General features: G+C 45.4%; 1 protein-coding gene across 4 annotated transcripts in view; it reads left to right on the top strand.

Annotated features, from left to right (window-relative positions):
• The window catches only part of CLUAP1 (clusterin associated protein 1), a 56387-nt gene that overhangs the window by 22662 nt on the left and 10865 nt on the right, over window positions 1-22860 (top strand). For all 4 annotated transcript variants that reach the window (XM_002194528.7, XM_012576757.5, XM_012576749.5 and 1 more), the window contains one exon: window positions 13589-13661. In XM_002194528.7, coding sequence (XP_002194564.4) covers window positions 13589-13661 — 73 coding nt within the window. The remainder of the gene's footprint in view (window positions 1-13588; window positions 13662-22860) is intronic.

The following is a 22860-nucleotide window of genomic DNA, read 5'->3' as shown; positions in this document are numbered from 1 at the left end:
GGCCACCCTGGAACACAAGTGTCTCTCACTTCTGTCAGTTTTGATCTGCTTTTCAGGTGGTACTTCCACACTTTGGCTACTTTATGGTGAAGCAGAACTGTGGGTTATTACATGCTTTAAAAAAAAGAGAACATTTTGCTCCAAAGCAATACTTTGCTTGTTGTTCTACAGTTTATAATCTTGTGTCATTTTCAGCATCAACAGAGGAAAAAATAACAAGGATAATTACATTTAATCTATTTTAAAACACACTCACTCCAGCTGTCAGAAACACTGAAAATTATGTTGATTTTTTTCCCCAACCCTGATTTGTCTTTTGTTCCACCAAACAAATCTTAATTAACTTCTGCAGTAGCAGCATGAGGCAATTCTTTTATCATTGTTGTGTATTTCCTAAAGAGCATGCCAGCAAAAAGCATCAGCAGAGTAATTAGATTAATCCAGCACTCCCTGTGCTGTTCTGAGCTCTGGTTCCTGGGCCCCTCTCATGGATTTCATCCACATTTTTAGGAGTTTCTGTTCTGATTGAGAGCCTGATGCTGTTGCTGAATAATGAGCCTGATCTGTGCTGCAGTTGGACTCAGAGTGGTTGGGTATCCACAGCCACCAGCCTGGGCCAGAGTGCAGCTCCTAATTAGCAGTGATTTAAAGATTTTAATTTAGTGCCACTAAGCAGCTGAGGCATTCCAGCCCCTCCAGAGCTGGTGGTTGTGTACATTTTTAAAGTGTTTTTTCTGTGGTGTGATTGTCCAGCCCCGTGTGGCTCCTGGTGTTGTCCTGAGCTTCCTGAGGCTTTGCCTGCCTGTGTCAGTCACAGGGAGCAGTGGTTGGAGTGTGATCAGTGGGAGGCTCCTGCCAGGCACTGGGCTGAGAAATCTGTGTTAAAAGAACTGACAGGCTCGTGTTGAGGCTGAGCCCTTATTTGTGATAAAGTAATTTCTGCTGAGCACCTGCCTGTCTGATGTAGGAGCCTGCTGAAATATATGAAAAATGCTCAATTATTTGGCCATTATCACCTGGAGAAAGCAGAAGTCCACACATAACTTGTCTTTCCAGTGAGTATCTCACACTTATTGACAGCTGTCATGCACAACTTACTCATGGATCCAAGGAATTTTAACCAAGGGCCTTTTGTCTTTGCAGTTTCCTTTGCCTCCGTTACCTCTTTTATTTTCCTTCTGTTTCTTGGTGCTGTTCATGGAATTAATCCATCTTCCTGCAGTTCTGTGCCAAGGTAGGGATTTGTGAGCTGTGTCTCCTCAAAGATCGGGTCTTACTTTTCTCTTTTGTAAAAAGATTCAGCACAGTTAATTCATTTTTACCCTGTTTATAAGATGAAATAGTTTAGGGTGTTTTAGACACAGAAGCTATTAGAACTTTGGCTGTTCTAAAAAACCCAATCTTCAGGGTTTTTTCAGATTTGGGGGCTGAAATTCTCTCTGGATTATAAATGAATGCCTCTCTTTCAAAGGACAGCACAGGCTAATACAGTTCAAAAAGGTGGTTTTGGAATTAGCTTACGTAATGCCAGAATAACTTGGCAATTTCCTTCAGCATTTGCCTTTTCCCTGGGGAGAATGTACTTATTCTTTCTTGTGCTTCTCAGAGGACACCCCAGAAGTACTTTCCTCTTCAGCTGCTTTCTCCTAAGGTATTTTCAGACTGTTTTTGTGCTGTTGGTGTGTAATCTCAGCTGAGGAGTGCCATGAAGTGGTGGACATGGGGATGAGGATGTTCTTAGCCAATCAGTCTTTTCTCTTTGATTTGGGATTGCTTAAACTGCTTTTCTTTTCATCATTATGGAGTGTCCAAGGGCGTGTAGAGATAGATCAAGGGGGAATGGCTTTAAAGTGAAGGAGGAGAGGTTTAGATGGGATATTGGGAAGGAATTGTTCCCTGTGAGGGTGGGCAGGCCCTGGCACAGGGTGCCCAGAGCAGCTGTGGCTGTCCCTGGATCCCTGCAAATGTCCAAGGCCAGGCTGGACAGGGCTTGGAGCAGCCTGGGATGGTGGAAGGAGTCCCTGGACATGCCAGGGGATGGGCTTTAAGATCCCTTCCAAGCCAAACCATTCTATGATTAAGTCTCCAGATTATCAGTAAACAGTCCTTCATGATTAATCATGCAATTCCAAATAAACAGGCTGTGTTATGACCTACCCTTTGCAACCTTCCCTCCCCAAAAATGCCCTTTTCATTAAACTCTTTTTAGCAGAGCTTCTGAATAAGCCCATAATAATAAATAGGAAATCAGAGTTCTGCTCCACTCTGAGGTGCCCCTTGGTTCTGTGCTTTTTGCACTGAACTGTCCCTCTTAAGTACTAAATTCACCATTCCCACTGTGACAGCTGTTTGCTGCAATAGCCAGCACAAGGTTAACATGAAAAGCAGCTGGTTACAGTCTCTAATCTTCTAATTAATGTGCATTTGAATTATGACTGCTTTAAACGTTTTACAGGTGCCAGGAGTGCACTCCTGGTCCAGCATTGGACTGTGTGGAATATCAGATGTAAGTCAGCACAGGCTGCTGAATTATTGGTTGCTTCTATTTTGGCATTTTGTTCAGTGTGCAAGGGTAACAGTATTGGTGCACTGAGACACAGAAACCAGTGAAGAAATGTTGAAAAATTAGAGCAGGGGGAAGGGAGTGCACAGAACGAGAAGGGGCAGTGGAGCATAGGAGGAAAGGACAAAATAAATTATTGGCTGAGGAATGATGATCACAGAAAGGAGAAGCTGGAGATAGAAGGTGGGGAGGGCGTGTGGAGAGTGCATGAGGGAAGATGAAAAGGTTCTGTGTGCATTTATTCCACTGAAGTAAAATTCTGCAGTCCCCTGCCAATACCATGGCAACTGCACCTGAGGCAGGTCATGCCTGCCTGCCCCTGGGGCTTTGTTGATACACTCTCCCATTAAAGCTGTGGGAGAACTTTTTGGGAAGTGCAAACAATTGAGATCAGTTCAATTATCTCAGTCAGATCAACTCTCAGTGCTCAAAGATCTGTGTTTTCATAGGAATTATCTGGATATCTGATGTGCCAGGTGGGTGACAAACTTGCCTTAGGATCCCAGATTTGGGGCCATTTGACTCACAGCTTCAAGTTCTTCATGTCTGACACACTCCAGAGCTCATTTTATCACAGAGCTAGAGATTAAACAAGAAATTATTGAGTCCCTAATCATTTACAGGCTTTTCTGAGCAATGGAAAAATTAATACTCTGCCTCCAGCAGCCCCTAAAGGGTAAAGAGGTTCCTTATACCTCGGGCTTGATGCTGTTGTTGGATATGAACCCCCTGTAAAGGTTGCTCAGTCTGGTTGTTTCTTGCTGCTGTTATAAATCTGTGCTAATTCTTTTATAAATTAAATACTCTGCACTCAGGGAAGGAACACAGAGAGGATCTGCTGAGTTTTGCAGCCAGGGTGAGTTTGTCATGACAGCAGCTGTTTCTGTGAAGGGTTAGATGTACCAGCTCTCCTGACAGCATGGCTTGGAAATCCATGGATGACTGTCACAAAGAGAAATCAGAACTATCTGATCTCAAATAAATTCAGTTCTTAACTTTTCTCACTGAATTTTTGTGTAGTGACTCCAGTGGAGAAGAAGCAATGCATAAGAACAGTCTCCAGTGCATTCCAAAGTGCTGCCTTGTAGGTTTTAAATCTTCTCTTTATCCAGCTTCATTTGGGAAGAAGATGAATAAATGTGTGGCTCATATTATGGTCTTCCTGCCTTCCTTGCATTTTCCTTTTGAATATTCACAAAGACTTTAGATGTCTGAATTATGTAACAGAAATCACTTGAAATTCACTCAGAATAGGAGACAATCAGATTACTTGAAACAACACTGATCCAGAAGATCAATTTATATTTTTCCCCAGAGATCAACATTTAAATCATTGAGTAACATTTAAACAGGTTGAAAGAAAAAAAGCTAAAATAACTCTTAATTTAGGACTGATGCTTGGCGTTTTGCACCAAATGACATAAGTAGATAGTGTTAAAATGATGTACAGGAAATTGGGGAGGTTTATGCTCTGCTGCAGGTACTTAGTGGGGAAAAAGAGCTGTGAGAGTGGCATTTTGATTTGCATAAACATGCATAATCTGATCATGTGCAAAACACTGAGGTCTGAGTCTTTAAATAGGAAGATAATTCTCAGTGTTCTGGCTGTGTGAGAACAATTCCTCACTGAGTTCTGTGAGATGTGGAACACTGTGCACGTGGGAAAGGTGGCCCTCTGAGATAAATGTCCTGGCAGCAGCCTTGGCATGGGCTGGCAGGGGCAGTCACTGCCCTGTGCAGTCCCTGCCTTCTCCTCCCAGAGCTCTGGGATCCTTTGGAGAGAATTCTGACGTTGGGGTAACCCACAGGCCCAACTCTGCATTTCAGCAGCTTTGCAGCAGGGTCAAACATCAGGACCAAGGAAAGTAAGAAATCCCAGGACAAACTGCCTGGGGGCTGGGATCATATTTATTTTGTTGGAAATCCAGTTCCATTCCCATTTGGACTTACCTTGAGCGTGATGTGGTTCCAAAATCAATGGAAACCTCCATTGTAGGACACTACATTGTGAGACTCCCCTGTTTTTTTTAAATTTCCCGACCTGGAGAGCTGTGAGTCTGAGTCTCCTCCTCAGGCTTTGTTCCTTCTGTGAGAGGACTGAGGAGGAGCCTGCCCTGTAAAGCAGGGTCTGAGTCCCCTTGGCAGTGCCACATTCCCTGGAAATACCTGCTGGTGGCCACCTTCTGCTGGGAAACTCCAGAGTTCATCCTGCATCACAGTTCCTGCCCAGCCACCATGGTGTTTAAACCAGCTCTAGTTTCTTAATCCATAGAGTAAACTGGGGTGGAGCTCCCTGTGTCCCTGCTATTCCATGGAGGAGAGCAGAGCTGTGGAGACCAGAGAAGCAGGATGTGTGGGGTGAAACCTGCTGGTATTGTCCATTGCTGGGTGCCCAGAAATTATTTACCTGCTCTTTTGTGTTAAAGAATCTGAGCCTGACGGATGAGCAGTCCTAGAAGCAGTGCTTGTCACCCCCTTGCTAAAGAGGTTTGTCTGCGTCATTACTCACCTGCACTTCCTTCTCCAACCCACCTCAAGGAGATGTTTAAAAATAGTTTTATTCCTGTCATTTTAGGAGTAGGTAGAGCATTGTCCTGGGGAGCAGGAAGGAGGAGTGCAAATGTTTTCAAGCTGGAGAAAAAACACATCTCTGGTTTCTGTGCTTGGGCTCTGACAACAGTTAGAGAGAGGCTTGATGGTGCTGCCACTTGATTTGGGTGGGAGATCAGGAATAAACTGAAGTGTTCATCAGCCCCATCTTGAAGATGCTCTTGCAGTGAGAAATGGGGGCTGTATTGAGGTAATTATCTCAAAATAGAAGGCAGAGTCCATTATCAGTTCCTGGAACCCTCAAGTTCACCAACAACAGCTGCCCTTTAATATGGTAAACACTCTCCTTGAAAAGGATGAGCAGTCCTGACCCCCTCGAACACTTGAGCTTTGTGCCACAGGCAGAGATAATTCAGGAGTTGGAGTCTGGCAGGGATGAGGCAGTGACTGCTCTGTGGTGCTGAACAAAACACTGCTGTGCATCCCAGCTTGCAATCAGTGTTAATTTGGATGATGATTTCTTCAGGCACTGCAAACTGACCCCAGAATTGTACATTAATTCAAATAAATTGCACATCCAAACAGTATCACTTGTAGGCTCACTACAATAAAGATGTAATCCATGAAGGGAATGTTCAATGAGCTGTTACTGAGTCATTAGAATTCATCCCTTCCACTAAAGCAAATAGGAGAGATGGAGAGTTGTCACTAGGAGGAATTTGCATTTTATGTAATACTGAATACAGAACACATCTGATACACAGGATAAAGTCCATCTTCTGTCATGTTATTTCAGGTAGTAATGAATTTGTCTGTGTTATTGCTGACTTGAAGCTTCCTGTATGAAAGGATTTTGACTGGAAAATTCTGGGCAGAAAATGTTCGTCTGGATCTCATTTTTAGTTTCTTTCCTTAGTTCTGTTTAGATTTCTCTAAGTGCTGGCAGATGATTTAAAGGCCTGTGCCCTGCCTTGGTCTCACTCAGCCTCTCCCAGTGCCTTCCCAATCCTTCTGTCTCCTGTGTCTGCACAGTCTTCCTGAGCTGTGCCCTGCCATGGGCACTCACACAAATCCTCAGCAGAGAGCTCTGTGCTGTTTCCTTGGATGTTCTGCTCCCTTGGCTCTGCCCTGTGGTTCCTGGATGGGTCAGGAGTATTTCTGACATCACAGAACGGTTTGGGTTGGGAGGGACCTTAAAGCTCATCCAGGACTGTGGGCAAGGACACCCTCAGCAGCCCAGGGCGCTCCAACCTGGCCTGGAAACCAGCACAGCACAGCAGTGCAGAGAAGTATTTGAGGTGGAAAGTTTTGAGCTGGGTTTTGCTTGTTGTCTTTTGGGGTTTTTTAAATAGAAAACTAGTCAACTAAATCACTTTTAAACTTGCTTTCTTGGTCACTGACTGGCACATTCATTATGTCCCAAGCAAGGTCAGCTGTGACATCAGACTTTATCCAGTCCAGTCCACAAAGCCTCCAAGGACAGAGGCTCTGCAGCCTCTTGGGGCCAGCTGTGTATTATTTGATCATTCCAATAGAAAACATGTACTGTGCACAGTAAAACCTGCAGAAAGGTTTTATATTACATCAAAAGTCACTCCAGAATCGTGCCAGAGGACAATTACTGGATTAAATGAGTAAATTACTCATTTAGTGTGTGAGGATACAAGGGGAAAGTTTAGAGAGAGGCAAAAAGAGTTCACCCAGACCATGAGCTGACCCAGGTCAGCAAACACATCCCACAGAGAACAAACAATTACCAAGCTGCCATTCCTCACCCTGAATAATCTGCTGTTGAGTTCCCAGAGGGAAGGTGTTGATGTCCAGGTTATGGAGTGTGCTGTTCCCTTCCAACTCCACTTCATCCATGGGTATTGCAGGCCTGGAGCTGGATGAAGTCAGGACGTGCCAAGTAATTCTGAGAGCTTTAGGAAGAGGTGTGTGAGAAATGTTAAACCAATCTGATTAACTGATTATAAAACAGTTGCTGTGGGTTGGTTTTGAATGCATTTCACTGTCTGGCTCTGTGCAGCCTGAGCTGGTGTCACTGAGAGCTGCATTGGTGTAAATCACCCAAAAATCCCATCTTTTCCTGGCTCTGCCTTCTGGTACTCGTGTGACCCTATGTGAAGGCTCTGCTGGACACCCTTCCCACACATCCCTGATGGAGGTTTTCCTTCCTAAAGACTTTCCCCCAAAACAAAGTCATCATTGCTGGCAGTAGGATGAAGGAAAATGGCCTCAAGCTGTGCCAGGGGAGGTTCAGTTTGGATATCAGGGAAAATCTCTTCACAGAGAGGCATGGGGACATGCAGTGGTGGGTCACTATCCTTAGAAGGAGTCAAAAAACAAGTGCATGTGGCACTTGGGGACATGGTTGGCAAAAAAAAAAAAAACCTTGATCTCCGAAGTATTTTCTAACCTTAATGATTTTGTGATTCTATGAAAACCCATGCTAGGGTTTTTTTTTTTAATCTGATAGCTTTCCTTGATGAAACATTGGCCTCACATTAGAAAGCATTTGTGCTTTTCCCATGATTTTCTTGCTGGCATGAAAGATGCTCCATTAATTAACACATTTGTCCTTGAAAAAAGGAACCTTTCAAGGAACTTCTGAGGTGTCATTATGACTCCTCTTGATGCAAGTGCCCTTTAGTAGTGATTTAACAGGTCTAATTGGTTATTTTGGTAAATGTCAGTACTGGGGCTGGTGTGCCACAATTTATTAGGAGACACCATATTTCTGCAATCCCTGTGGGATTACAGCTGTGCACACTCTGATTCCTCCTTCTTTGTTCCCTACAATGGACTCACTTGTGTTCAGGCACATGAGATGGGCTCCCACTTGTTTTGCCTTCACAAGGAACATTCCAGAGCCTGTTCACAGTGCCCTGTTTCTTGTCAGCATCATCATCATCATCACCACCATTCCCTGCCAGACCTCATTCAAAGCCTTTTCACAGCTGAGCAAGCCTGATGGTGAAGGTTCTTCTGCCCCATTGTCTCTCTCCCACCATTCCTCAACAGAATAAAAAGAAACAAACCCTACAGCACTGCAGTCAGGTCTGGTCAAACATAACTAGAGCCATGTTCCCATTCAGAATATGAATTTTAGGGGAGGTGTTTAACAGTAGTGGAGCATCCAGGAAACATCATCTCTGCTCTGAAAGACCAGCTCCAGGTGGGTTGGTACCTCCTGTTTCCATGAACTTTAGTTCCCTTCCAGCTGGCCTTGGCAGATTTCCTGTCATTGAGAGTTGTCACATTCTCATCAGGGTCCTCATCCTTTGTCTCCCTCCTGCTGAAAGAGTGGCCACTCTCACCAAAACCAGCTGTGTGGCAGGAGCTGATCTCAGGTGCTTTGTTCTGTCTCCAAGCAGGGAGCAGCTGCCCAGGTGAAGTCAAGGTGAGCTGAGCCCTTCAATCCAGCAGCAAATTGGTTTCCTTCCTCCAAGGATGCTCCAGAGCAGTGGGAGCGCTGTAAATCATTCCACAAAAAAACAGAAGAAAACATTGTTTTCCCTTCCTAAGATGAAAACCTTAGACAGAGATTTTCTGGAACTGGGAGAGTGTCTGAGAACAAAAGGAATAGCTAAGGCAGAAATTGAAGTTTGATCCAAATGCAGAATGTCAGGGAGCTCCAGTTGTTGTCCTGTGCTTTTGTGCTTATTCCCTTGCTGTTTCACCCACTCCTTTCCCTTTCCTTTCTGTTTAGTGGTAATTGTGTCTGCCAGCTGGCTGCAGGGCACAAATTCTTTATATTAAAAATCTTGATGGTGTTTAAAAAAAAAAACAATAAAAACTCTTGAGGTTAGCTAAAATCTAAAAAAAAAAAAAAAGGAAAACCTGAACTGTTTTAAATGGTCAAATAGTGCATCATTTTTATTCTTCCTGCTTTTGAGCTGTCAGACTTGGTGCTTTGCAATCTGCAGGGGCAGAGTTGTCTTCAGTCTCATGATATCTCATGAATTCCAGCTGGATGTTATGGCTTAACCCAAAACTCAGGAACATCAGGTACATCATAAAGGACAGGGATGAGGGACTGGCAGTCAGGTCAGTCATGTGGCTTATCTAAATCCTGGATCACTGACCTTGAGGCAGCCACTGAGTCAGTGGCAGAGCAAGTTGTCTGTGGATCTCCTGCTGGGGGATGTTCTCCATGGCCTCTCTTTGAAAGCAAAATCATCCCAACCACCCCTCCCAGTCCAGAACCTGCACACTGGAACTCAAAAGTGTTTTACTTGTGCACAGAGCAATAGATCAGAGCATATTATAACATTCTGACACCATTTATTGCAAAGACTTTCACAGTCAGGTGTCAAGTGGAAAATCATTTGCTTTGCCAGTTGAAGAAGACTGAGATGCAGAGTATCTGAATTGTGTCATTCCAACTCCAAATTGTGTCATTCCAACAAAAAATATTTCTCTTGTATGCTGGGCAGGTAACATTTCTGTAATAACAGAAAATGGGCATGAAAAAACCCCAGTTGATTGTAAACATAGGTGAAACTTATTTGATTTAGAAGCCTTTGTGTGTCACCAGAAGGACTCTGCATTTCCTGCTGCTCTGGTCTGTGTGGGCTCTGTGTGTCACCAAGGGCCTGCATGGAGAGTGGGGACATCACTGGTGAGTAAGGACCCCCTTGTGCTGAGAGCAGGGACAGGGCATTAGCAGTGAAAAGTCATTCTGACCTGCTGGGAGGAAACTTCTGCACCCTTTGGCCTCTCAGCCAGTGGAACAGTGTGTCCAGGCAGGTTGATCAGTCTCTCCCTTGGAGATCTTTAGGAACCAAGAAGTTCCAGCCCTGAGTGCTGGGATCTGATCCCACTGCTGGTCCTGCTTGGAGCAGGAGGTTGGGCTGGGACTTCAGAAGGTCCCTTGGAGTCAGGGTTATTCAGGGGGTCTCAGTGTCAGCCCTGCCTTGCTGCCCAATTCCATCAGCTATTGGCAAAAATTACTCCTTTGGGCAGATTTACACCCAGGAGAAGCTGCATAATGTATGGAGGCAGAGAAGGAGAATTTCCATCTGTCTGTCCCTAAAGCAGGATTTTCAGCCCCAGTAATCCCTGGTACCCTGAAAGCCCAGGAGTCTCTGAAGGGGTAGGTTTGTTTGGATTTTGTGTTGATTGGTACATACATTGTGTTGATCTGACACTCTGATTCCCCAGTGCGAGCTGCCACTTCATTTGATAAAATTCACATTCAGAGGATGATCCAGACAGGGTTTGCCTGCTGCAGCTCCTGCTCTTTGGTTACTGCAGAGACTGAACAGGGGGTTGAATAGTGGCTCCCTGCTACCCAGCATCCCAAGGCACTCAGGCTGTTCCCTGTGATGAGCACAGGGACACACCTCTGTTTTCGTGGAGCTGTCACCCTGTCACTGCAGGGAAATGTGACACTTGAGCAGCTCTGGCCCTGGTACAACCCCCGTGTTCCAGGAGCACCTGCAGTGTTCCTGTCCATCACCCCCAGCTCCCGTGCCCTGCCACAGCTCTGGAGCCTGGATCACACACAGCCTCAAACAGAAACACAGCTCTGATCAGCACAGGCTGGGCTTGGCTGGGCTGCCATAAATCACATCTGCTAAGGTGTCACCATGGAAGGTGGCAGCTGCTCAGGCCCAAAAACGCAGCTTTGATGATTGCAGGCAGGCAAAAGCTTTAAAACATTAATTGATAAATTCTGTTTACTTTCTAGATTTTTTCTAGATCCCTTCTGCCCCCTCTTTGAGGATGTCACTTGCTAAGGGCAGTAACCAGCAGTACACTGATGCTCTCCTGGCTCTGACTGATTTGGAGCTGCCCTTTTAAAACATTTTCTGTTGCTGCAGTTTTTGATGAGCTTCTGCAGGATGTGGTGGGGATGGAGCCAGGGGCTGCTTTGGAAGGGAGGGTGCACAGGCTCAGCAGGTCCCTTGGGCTGACAGTGGCATTGGACCAGCTGTGCATCAAGTTATTCAGAAACCTAAGCCAGCAGAAAAACTACATTTCTCCTGCCAGTGAAGTGACTGGGCTGGCTTGCAACGAGATCAGCTGAGCTGCAGGCAGCAGCACAGGTGAAAGGCTGGAGGAAGGGGAAAAGTGGCTCATTTGTATGGGCAAACATTCTTTTAGCCTTCATTTCTCTCACAGTTTAAGTTCATAAACCCCATCTTCCTTACCCTGCTGTTTCCCCCACAGGTACAGCATCCCATCCTCCAGTCAGGACCTTGGGCAGGCACATGCTGAGCTGAGCTGGAGAACTTGCCTGCCTTAATTTTGTTTTGCTGGGTTAGTTCACAACAGGTTCCTTTTGTGTCACTGCACAAATGCTTTTCTCAGAGCTGGAGAGTGGGAGAAGGGAGGGAGCAGGGAGGCAGGGCAGGGGAGCTGCTTATTTGTCTAAATTGGAATTGCCACCTTCAGCTGTCGTGGTGTGTGCCTGAATTGCAGTGCCAGGCAGTGATTATGTCTGTGCTGATTATATCACTGCTGTGTGAACATTCTAAACGTGCTTCCTGGCTTATGAATTTGTCTCCATGACATTTGGGAAATGCCCTTTTCTTTTTGTCCTGGTTTTTCCTTTCTTTGCCATATGTATGCACTGTGTGGGTTGCAGCAGCCAGTGGGGTTGGGATTCAGGTGGAGGTGACTCCTCATGTATTCATTTGTCCTAGGGACAGAGCAGGGGCTTATTTAAATCACTGGCCATATTTAAGCCTTAGGGCTGGCTGTGAGGAAGAGGTAAGGGAAAATAAGACAGCAATTGTGAGGCTCAGTGAGGAAATATTGCAACTTACTGATGCAGAGGGAGGCCTTGGACTGACCAAAAGAAACACTGTTAGCTTGAGTTGCCTCAGGTCCACACACATTTCAATTTTCATTATTTTTAAAAGGCTTTGATGGCACTGAGGGGGTGGAGAGTGTTAATCATGAAGAAGGAAATCATAAAGACGAGCAATTTCCTCCACAGAGTATTTCAAAGGTTCTGAGTCTACATGAGTTACATGCTTGTGTCTTTCCCTGCCTTGTTTCTGCAGGAATTAGCTTTTCCCTGCAGAACACACCCATCAGTTTGGAGATTGCAGTGGTCCTGTTGATGCCAGTTGCTGCTGCAGTCTCATTCCATGGGATTTGGCATCCTGACCTTTCTGCTTTATCCCCCTGGACACTGTCATACCTCAGTTTCTCAGGGTTCTTCCTTTGGTCCCAAGAATCCATTAACAATATTCCTGTTTCTGCCAGCACTGAGAGTTTGTAGAGCAGACAGTTTGTGTGACTGTCCAAAGCAGATTTTTGGATCAGGATTTATTTCCTTGAGAGAGGCACTGAGCTGTGTTTCTCACCAGCTGCAGGTGACACATCAGTTCCACTTGGAAACATCTTCCCTGCAAGTTTTTCCAGCATCAGTTTCAATTCCCAGTAACAGTAAACAGTTATTTATGCCCAGTTTTGTTGAACCATTCCAGTCTGCCCCCAGGCCTGAATTTCCAGCAACTTCCTCATGTGCTGGGTGGGCTTTGGAGGTTCCTTTCTCAGCTTCCATACTTATGGAAACACATTTCCACATGAAAGTGTCAACAGCTTGTGCTCCACTCCACATTTCATGCTCTTCCTACTTTCTTCCCTCTGTCCCCTGGATATTCCAGCTGAGTGCACATTTCCTTCCCACAAGTGCACTGTAAGTGTGGAGGTCTGATCACATCAGAGCAACTGGTGCTTTCAATTATAATCATATTTTGCATAGAAAAATCAAAGGTCAGAAAAATCTTATTTCAGTCCACAATTAATTAACTTTCCTCTGCCTGACTGGAATTGAAGAGACTAAAATTAGCAAAACTTGTGGCTAAATCTTCTATCAGCTGTTGCCACCTGTTCTTGTGGGTTCTGGCTATGCCTGATTATGTGCATTCATATCTTACCTACTCTATCATGTTTAATTTGCTCTTCACCATTAGCATTACCCAAATTTAAACTAAATGTTATTAAAAATGGACTAGAAAGGTCCCATTCTGGGACTTTTTAGTGTCACTGACCTTCATTTGCACCAGAGTGGTATAATAAATAATGGCTGTACCTTTCCAGCTCATTGATAGGGTTCTTTGCTCCAGTTTTGTTGGAGCTTGGGAAGGTGTGGATTCTTTCTGGTTTGGATACGTGTTAGGAAGTGCAGTCATTTCACAAATCAGTTCTGGTGACTGTTGGCTGAAAACAACTACCAAATCTGCTTTTCAAAGCAACACCAGTCATGTTCTTTGGCATGAAGACAATAAACTTAATTTTCCATGGGATAAGTGCTGTTTTACCCAGTGGGGGTGTAAGGTTGAATTTCAGTGCACTGGTTGACCTGGCTTTACATCCTGGCCCTCACAAAGTAAGCCAGAGCTCCATGTTTCAGATCAGACCTGTTTTTCCATAAAACAGGAAGTTTTATGACAGTTTCTAGTCCCATTCTCCCTGTGGCAGCTTTTCCAAGGCATCTCTTTCCCCCTCTTGCAGGAAGCAGCCAACATGCTACGTCTGATCCAGAACAGGCTGAAGGAGGAGGAGCAGCACCTGCTGAAGAGTGGAGGTAAGTGGGATTTCCTTCACCTCTTGTAGTAGCAGAGGAGTTGCTAAGTGCTGCCTACTCCATGTGTAAGTGTCCACTTCCAAGGGGATGTGGGGTGATGCCAGAGTTAGCAGGCAGGGGCAGAACAAGTGGAATTAATGGCAATTTTAAAGGGCAGCAGTGAAATGTTCCTGCGGGAAATGTTCCTGTGGAATGTTCCCCTGGGAATGTTCCCCCTGCAGAGCTGAGGAATGGCCACAGTCAGTCACTGAATCCTGGGCAATCCCAGAGCAGGTTTAAGCTTCATTTTACTGTTCCCAGCCCTGCCTGGGCTGGCTGGGGACACAGACTGGTCCCAGCAGCAGGGGGTTGCTGCCTTAAGAGCAGATTTGGACAGAGGATTCTTCTCAGCCAAATGCTTCATGGAGGTGAGTGGTCCTGCTGGTCTGTGCCTCATCACACACATGCTGGGGTGTCCTGCAAAACCAGAGTGTCCTTTCTGGCCCCAATTTGGGTCTGTGTTCACAATGATTCTTTATGACACATCAGAACTTTCCCAGATGAAAACTCACAGCTAAAAATCCTCTCTACTGTCATCAATCTTCTCAATAGGATCCACGTTTGCCTCCTTGCATTTGTTTGATTTTAATGTACCTGCAAAATGGGAATGCAGTTAAAATTTGGGGTTTCTTTTTTTTTTTTTTTCCTGAACCACTTCTTAATTAGGATCAGAAAGGAATTAATGACCTCTTGAGATTGTAGAAAGCTCACAAACCAGATACTGCTCATTTTGAGCTAAACACCAGCCAGAACTTGATCATGAACTACCCCTGGGAATTTAATATTGCAGTCTGTGCATTTTTATTTGATACTTCGAGAAACTAGGAGGAAAGTTAATTCTCAGGATCAGAGGGAGAGTTCATAAAAGCTGAAATTGAGTAAAGACATAAAAGTTGCACTTCACAGTTTGGTGACTGAGATTTTTAAAGTAAACTAATGGAAGAGGAAATTCACTGATTTCTGCCCGTCTTTGATCTCATATCAATGAGGTAAAGAGTGAAGAAGTTTCAACTGAAATACAGGGTTTGTAACGTAAATTACAAGAATGTGGAATTATTTCAAGGATTTATTTGCATGAAAAAGTCCAAGTCCTACTGTCTGAGAGTTTTGGGGGTAAAAATGTTCAACAGGAGGTGGACATCAGTCACCAGTAATTGGCAGTGTAAGGTATAATATGAAAATTTGCTGCCCTGCCTTGTCCTGTGGATTTTCAGCTGGAAAACTTTTCTGTCACTTTCCATCTCTGAAATAAAATGAACTTTGCCTTTTAGTAACTGATTTAACTGCCACCTAAGAATGTGATTATTACTTTTAATGACCTCAAATATTACCATAATACATCTTAATTCAAGTACATAATTGTCATAATTAGCATTTATTCTAGTGAGAAGAGCACCAGCATCCTGCTTTCCAGAGCAGGCTCATTTATTGCCTGTCCCATCACCTTGGCAAATCATCTCATCTCTGTCAGCTCCACCCTGCCTTTGTCTGTGAAACTCTGCAGGGGTGGAGCTGAGACGGGAAATTTGGCTGTCCGGGGCTGTTTTCCAGTCAGGAGTACAGAAGTTAATTAAAACAATGTTGTAAAGTTCCCCAAATCCTCACTCTGTTCACACTTGACAACCTGGGCTCTCCCTTTAGAGCAGACCCCCCACCCCCTCCTCTCGTTGTTAATTAAATGCTGCCCTTTAAACAACTCAAACCCAAGAGATTTGCTGAGAATGCAGGAGTTGGTGTCTTCCATGGCACAGTTTGTTTACAGAGCAGCTGTGTTAATCCTCAGCACGGGGAAAATGCACATTTGGCACAAGAGGAAACAAAGGCAGAGCAGCAGAATGGGCTCAGCCCCTGTGAGCAGCTTTGCCTGCCCAGCCTCCCCCAGGGTTGATCCTGCAGCTCACACCAGGAACAGGCATCACCTGAGGGAGGGAGAGGATTCCGTGTTGGAATCTGTGCTATTGATGATTCTGAGATTGTAGAAAGTCTCTGTCTTTCTGCCCCGCTGCCAAAGCAGAAGCCATAATTGGTCTGTGCTGGTTTCAAGGTTGTTTATTCTGTTTATCTCTAACATGTTCTGCTGCCCTGCCGCAGCTCTGTCCTGCAGGGCAGCGTGTGGGGCTCTGCCCTCAGTGGGATGGTACAAACATTAAATACCACAAACTACCTGTGCTGGATTTACAATAACGTGCCAATATCTGTCACCTACGTTGGACAGTGTGTCCCCAGCCTAAACCAACAGAAAAATGCCAACACCACAGTGAAACATGGAGGGCATGAAGAAGGAGGAAAAGGACAAGGCACACCCAATTTCCTCCATCTTGTCCCCTTTGGACCCCTCACCTAGAATCCTAAAATTTTACTTTTGCACCCGTGCCACACTTAATTATTACTCATATTGAACACTCAGAGCTTGTAATTCATCCTGTAAGATTGAAAACTCTTTTCCATGGACAGAGATCACAGACAGTGTCTCTGGGGGCTCTGTCCAGGGGGGTTCCTGACCCCTGCCAGGGTCCCAGACCCTCCAGGGCAGCCAGAGGGAAGCCCTGGATTCCCACAATTCCCAAGGGACCTGCAGCTGCATCTGGCAGAACTTTTATCAGGCCTGCTGTGAGCATGGTGAGGAAATGCTGTGCTGCCTGTCTGAGGATTCAGCCTTTCAGCTTTTTGGATTTTGGGTGCTGCTTGCTCCTGAGAGAGGACGTGCCCTGGAGGGAGCCAGTGACAGGGAAGAGTAAAGAAGGACTTCACCATCAGAAACATCTTCCTGAAGCAGGTTTTTAGAGGGAAAAATATTTAATAGAATCCCAGACTGCTTTGGGTGGGAAGGGGGCTAAAAGCTCATCCCATTCCAGCCCCTGCTGTGGGCAGGGACAACTTTCACTGTCCCAGGCTGCTCCAAGCCCTGTCCAGCCTGGCCTTGGGCACTGCCAGGGATCCAGGGACAGCCACAGCTGCTCTGGGCACCCTGTGCCAGGGCTGTCCACCCTCCCAGGGAACAATTCCTTCCCAATTTCTTGTCTAAATTGACCTTCCTTCAGTTTAAAACCATCCCTCCTTGTCCTGTCACCTCAGACCCTGCTAAATAACTTCAATATTTTTGAGTAATGCCCCCCACACAAAGCAATGTGGTTTTATCCAAAGTAGTATTCCATCTTCAGTTGGTTTGGAAACTTTGCACTTTGTTGTCTGGGCCTTCAAGCCAGCAGACACCAGGGTGGTTGAAGCAGGCCCTGCTCTGCCTGGGTCTTGCTGCCAGAGCAGGTTCTGGAGATGGAGGGACGAGCTCCTTCTCTGCTCAGTGCAGGGCTGGCTGCTTCTCCCACTGTGCCAGGGCTCCCTGGCTGGTCCTGCCATGCTGGGGTGGGCAGGGAGCTGCAGGAACAGGTTCAGTGCCTCCCTCCTCAGAGGGGCACAGGGGCAGTGCCACAAAGGAACAGGGCAGCCTCTCCCTCTGTTAACACTGTGCCTTTGGGAGTGCACAACACTTAATGAAGCCTTTCCAACAGCGTGGGCTGGCAGGTGGTGATAAATTCGTTGCCATTAATTGATGACAGCATTCTCTCTGCCCTGTGAGCCTCACCTACCCACAGCATTGATCAGCTCTCTCATTGTCTGCATGCCCTGACCTTATCTCCTGCTAATTTGGTGAGAAGGGTTCCAAATTAACACTTAATTTCTCTCTGCAATGAAACTGCAGGAGTTTTGGACAGCTCTCAGCTGAGTTTCAGACTGAGAAGGCTAAATCCTGTTTCTCATAAAGGAGAGGAGAGCTGTGGGACAGAGGTTGAGTTGTGCAGATCTGCGTTAAGAATAAAAAAAGTCCATGCCATGGCTATGGTACTGACAGAAAACTGGCAAAACTGTTTAACTGTTTACTGTTACTGATCAACAGTCTAGTTCTTTTTTTTTTTTTTTCTCTCTGACAGAGCAACTCTATAAAACCACTGCACTGAAAAAAAAAAAAACCAACACTAAATTGTCTGAAATACTGTTCTTAAACAACATAAAGATTTTGAACTCTTGCTACAGATCAGGCTCTGAGAATTATCTGCCTGATGAAAATACACATAATTAAGTATTTGCAGCAATATAAAAATGTCTTCTGTGCTGAGCAGGGAGGAAGTTGCTGGGTTATTTTCTAATCTTTGCTTGGCAGAAGATGCTCTTAGAGAGGCTGATCCAGGCAGGGTTTCTCACACATCTGCTGCCCCTGTGCCACATCCAGGACTGGTGCCATGTAATAAATCCAATTGCCTGAAACTCAGGGTTTGGTTTCATTGTTAGTGGCAAAGTGACACTTAAAACAGTGAATCAGACACTGCTTGGAGGAAGGCTGGAGCTAGCTCAGCTGTCAGGTGTGGGATGCTCTGGTACTGGATTGTGTGAGAGGAGAGGCCAGGGAAAGTCACTGACCACAGCAGAAATTCCATTTATTTCCTCAGGTTTATCCAAAATTGCAAAAATGTTGTTGAGTAAAAAGGAACAACTTGGGATGTTTCTAGACTGAAATATTTTTTCAGCCTCTTCAGCTTATTGCATTTACAGGTCTTTCTTTTTCTTTACACACGATTTATAATGCATTTTCTCAAATTCTTCAGTAACTTCTTATCAGTTTAAAAGAAGACAGTGCAGAATCACAGAATCCAAGAGTGGTTTGAGCTGGAAGGGACCTTAAAGCCCATCCAGTGCCACCCCTGCCATGGCAGGGACACCTCCCACTGTCCCAGGCTGCTCCAAGCCCTGTCCAGCCTGGCCTTGGGCACTGCCAGGGATCCAGGGGCAGCCACAGCTGCTCTGGGCACCCTGTGCCAGGGCTGCCCACCCTGCCAGGGAACAATTCCTTCTTAAATCCCATCCATCCCTGCCCTCTGGCAGTGGGAAGCCATTCCCTGTTATCCTGGCACTCCAGGCCCTTGTCCAAAGTCTCTCTCCACCTTTCTTTTAGGAATATATATGACCTATATTTTTAAAAAGTAAAATATTTTGTTTTGAAAGTATCAAATAGAAACGCTTTGGATTTTTAAAGATATTTTGTTTATTTCTTTTGGCCAATGCTGTGACCAGGATTAATTTAAATACGCAGAAGTATTTGCTGTAGAACTGAAATTTTCATTGACTCTACCACTTTCTGTTGTGCTGCTTCAGTCAGTCCATCCTGCATCGTCTTGCTTGGTCTGTAGCATGAATAAACATTCATTCCCCCCAGCATTTGGAAATCTGCACTACTTGAATCTAGTTCAGCAATTAACCACAGGATTTAATTGATGCTCCTGGGTGCACCCTTTCTGCTCCAGAGCTCTTGTTTTAAAATCTGCCAGCAGACAAAAAAGCCCCATTGCAGCAGCTGTGGGATTGGAGGGATGACTCCTGGATGATTTTACTGGTGCCTGGGCCATCCATCTTCTTCAGAGACACTTGGAACTGGTCCACAGGAGCTTTGTGTGGTGCTTGTTGGGTAATTGCAAATTCATTACCTAATTTAATAGTGCTTGGATGGGTTTTTGGCTTGTAAGACTGTTAGAAATAGTTCTGGTCACCAAATATGACCTCTTTATCAAATAGGCCCAAAAATAACCTAACTGCTCAGTCCTGCTAAAACTCCAAATCCCAGTTTAAGTGGAGCTTGTCATCCTGATTTAATTTAAATTACTTCAAATGGCTGACACCTGTTGGCTCCCCTGGCAGTGGTTAATCGTCCTCACTGATAAATTGGGAGTTTAGATCTGTAGATAGACCAGGCTGGATGCACTTGGAGCAGCCTGGGTTAGGGGAGGTGTCCCTGCCCATGGCAGGGCTGGATTGGGATAAAGTCCCTTGAAACCCAAATTATTCCGTAATTCTGTGACCTTAAAATGACCATGCAAGGTAAATAAGTGCACTTAGAGCTACCTCTGCAACCTTGTTGTTGCTGTGTGTTTTGGCTGCACAGCTCTGAACATCCAAGTTTTCCATGGAATTCCCAGGAGTTACTCACATCTGGCCCTTGCTCAGTAGCTCTCAGTACCTGGCTGAATTCTCTTAGAGATGGGATGAGATCTCAGTTTGTGCTAAGGACAGAGGACCTTCCCTCCGGGTATTTTTCTATCCAAGCCTTTCTTTCCCTTCAGACTGCAGAGCTGTGGGTTTAGGAGTGTGCAGGCTGATCCAGCGCCTGGTGGTGGGGGTTTGGTGTGACAATAGGATGAGTTTAGCAGAGCTGAGGCTTTCACTGGGCACTGGCCTTCAGTCTCCTTCACCACATCAAAAACCCCAGTCCCACCCGCTTTGGGTTTTGCTGTTCCCTTATTTTATGCTGTTTATTAACTGGGTTTCATTTGGGATCAAGTGGCTGTCAGTTGTTACAGTGAGCTCATGGGCACCCTGTTTCCCCTTCCCTGGGACCCTGGGACTCTGATCAAGATAACCCTGGACCCTCCTTCCTGCCCCAACGGGGTTGGCATAGAACCAGGGAAGCCCACCCTGTCCAAAACCTATATAGACCCCTGACATTTCCTGTTCATCCTCTTTTGCCCCACTCTCCACATGGACATCACAGAATAAAGAGAGCTGCACCAACTATCTCGGGCTAAGAGCCTCTTTTGGAAACCTTTGCCATCTCCTGATATTCCTCCCCTCACAGCCTCAGATCTCTGGGCTAGCCTGATAATTCAGGGGACTAAGGGGGGGGAGAACGTCAGTCAGTTGCCCATTTGATTATTCTCATGATGTTTTCTCACCAAAACCAGCCCCTGCTGGGTGCAGTAATTGCTGTGGAGCCAGTGCCTGTGTTTGCAAGGCAGTGATTTTCTGATGAAATTGGACACACTGCACAGCACTTACAGCTAATTCCAGAGTTTATCAATAAACAATGGCCACTGAGCTCATTATCCTCACCACAGTAACTTCTTATTTTACAGCTGGATACCTTTACTTGAATATTGATGCAAACTACCAAATCTGCAATGAGATCACTGCTAAGTTATTAAGTCATGTTGCTTTTCTTTCAAGCATTGCAAATTACCAGAAATTAAATCATTTCAATGTAGTATTTCTGTCCAGGTATCAGCTCTGGCTTTTTTTTCTGGGAGCAGTGGGAGCAGGAACAAAAATCCCACCTTTGGAGATCAGTGGAACCAGGGTGTATTTTTTGTGGCTGGACAGCTTTAAAGGAAACTAATTTAGTTGACTGAAACCTGTATTTATGGAATAGAAATGTTGGAATGAAAGGCAAGTGGGGTTTAAAATCCCAATATATCCTCTCTCAGGCTGATATTTGGAGTGTTTTCTGTGCAGCAGAGGTAATCACAGCAGTGGCAAGATGGGCTCAGCACAATTTACAGACTAGTTCTGCTGATTACCTTTTCATAATAAAAATACAAGAGCTGCTTAAAACCTCCATCTGAAGCTTCTGGAAGCTGCCAGCTTGGCCTCAATTGGAGCACATGGATTGTTGAATAATAATAAATAAGTCTGTTGAGAGAATTTCAATAATCCTCATGTAAACCCATATAAATCTCATAAGCCAGCTCCATTCAGTGGGTTCTGTACTCCATGTACAAGCACATGGCAATTTGTAGTGCTGTGGCTGATTATCTTCATTGCTTTATGCTGATCCTGAGAAAAATCTGGTTTTTCATAAGGAACGTTCCTTGTCTCTACAAAATTGATTGTAGTTGTCTGTGCAGTGGCACACAAATGAGATAGTGGCTTCCTCTAGGGCAGTACATCTTTTTGCATGTTGTTAAATGAAATTTTCTGAGCTGTCACTTCTTATGAATACCAAGAATATTTTGGTGAAAGCTGGGCACAGAGGGTGTAGAGTGTGGAACCCTGCCTAGGACAGGTCACACTGGGCTGGGCTGGTGTTTAATTTAATCCTGATAAAAGCCTATACTCAGTTTCTCTTTCTCTTGTGTATTTGGATAATTTTTTAGCACTTTGCTCTGGTTCTGTGTCCTTGGGATTTAAGGTCAGCACAGTTCAGCTCAGCTGGTCACTCAGACTGTACATGGGCAGAGCTGGGCTTGGAGATAGCAGCCCTTGGGCTGGACTGCAGCAGTGTGTTTGGTTTTGGGGAGTGAAAAAGCTGCTTCATGTCTTTTCAAGAGAGAGCAGGAGGCTTGGAGGCAGGAATTTTGATATTGCTGAATTTGCAGCTGTCACTTCTCTGAGCCTCTGGCATGAGTTCACTGCAGTGATGCTCCGAGCTGGGCTCTGTGCTCCAGGATTCCAGCCAGGCTGTTCAAGGAAAACCCAAACTCTTGCCATGGATCCATAACAGGATTTATTTCAAAGTCACAACTCAGCAGGAAGACTGCTGGACTGTGGTTATTGGGAAGAAATCCTTCCCTGTCAGGGTGGGCAGGCCCTGGCACAGGGTGCCCAGAGAAGCTGTGGCTGCCCCTGGGTCCCTGGCAGTGCCCAAGGCCAGGCTGGATGGGGCTTGGAGCAGCCTGGGACAGTGGAAGGTGTCCCTGGCCATGGCAGGGGGTGGAACAAAATGGGCTTTGAGGTCTCGTCCAAGCCTGGCCTTTCCATGACATGCTGGGAGTTCAGGTGATGCATTTTTATTCTCATTTGGCTTGAATCCAGGCTTTTTAAAGGCACAGGGGAGAATTTCTTCCCCAAATCCCACCCAACCCTGCCCAGCTGGCAGCTCATGCTCAGGAGATCCCAGACAGGAGCAGGAAGCACAAATGAGCATGGAATGGGAAAGCTTTGGCCAAGTAATCAGTGGGCTCCCTGCAGCATCCTCAGCTCCTGCCAGTGCTGCTGCCTAACAGGAATGACAAAGCCTGAAAGAGAGAAATTGCTGCTAAAAATAAAATAAATAACCAAGTGAGAAGGAAAAAACCCACAAAATAAGAATGAGGGCATTTTAGTAGCAGTAAGAGCCATCACAGCTGTGATAAATTCATTCTTTAATATATTGAGCACAAACTTGAATCCTTTCTGTAAGCTCCACGTGGCTCCTCCCAAGGAGTTTGCCCATGCCAGGCTGAACAAAACCTCAGTTTCCTAAATGCCAGGCAAACAGAAGCAGCATCCAGGTCACACAGCAGTGAGTGATTCCCTCACCTGCCAAAGAAGAAAGTGCAAATACAAATTGTAGCTAACTCTGCTGGAGCCTTGTAATCTTACCAGGCTGGCAGACACTTCCCTTGCCATTATTATTTTC

Source organism: Taeniopygia guttata, chromosome 14 (genome assembly GCF_048771995.1).
Source record: "Taeniopygia guttata chromosome 14, bTaeGut7.mat, whole genome shotgun sequence".
NCBI classification, from domain to species: domain Eukaryota; kingdom Metazoa; phylum Chordata; class Aves; order Passeriformes; family Estrildidae; genus Taeniopygia; species Taeniopygia guttata.
The sequence above is the reverse complement of the archived record's forward strand: the minus strand, read 5'-3'. Positions and strand labels throughout refer to the sequence as shown.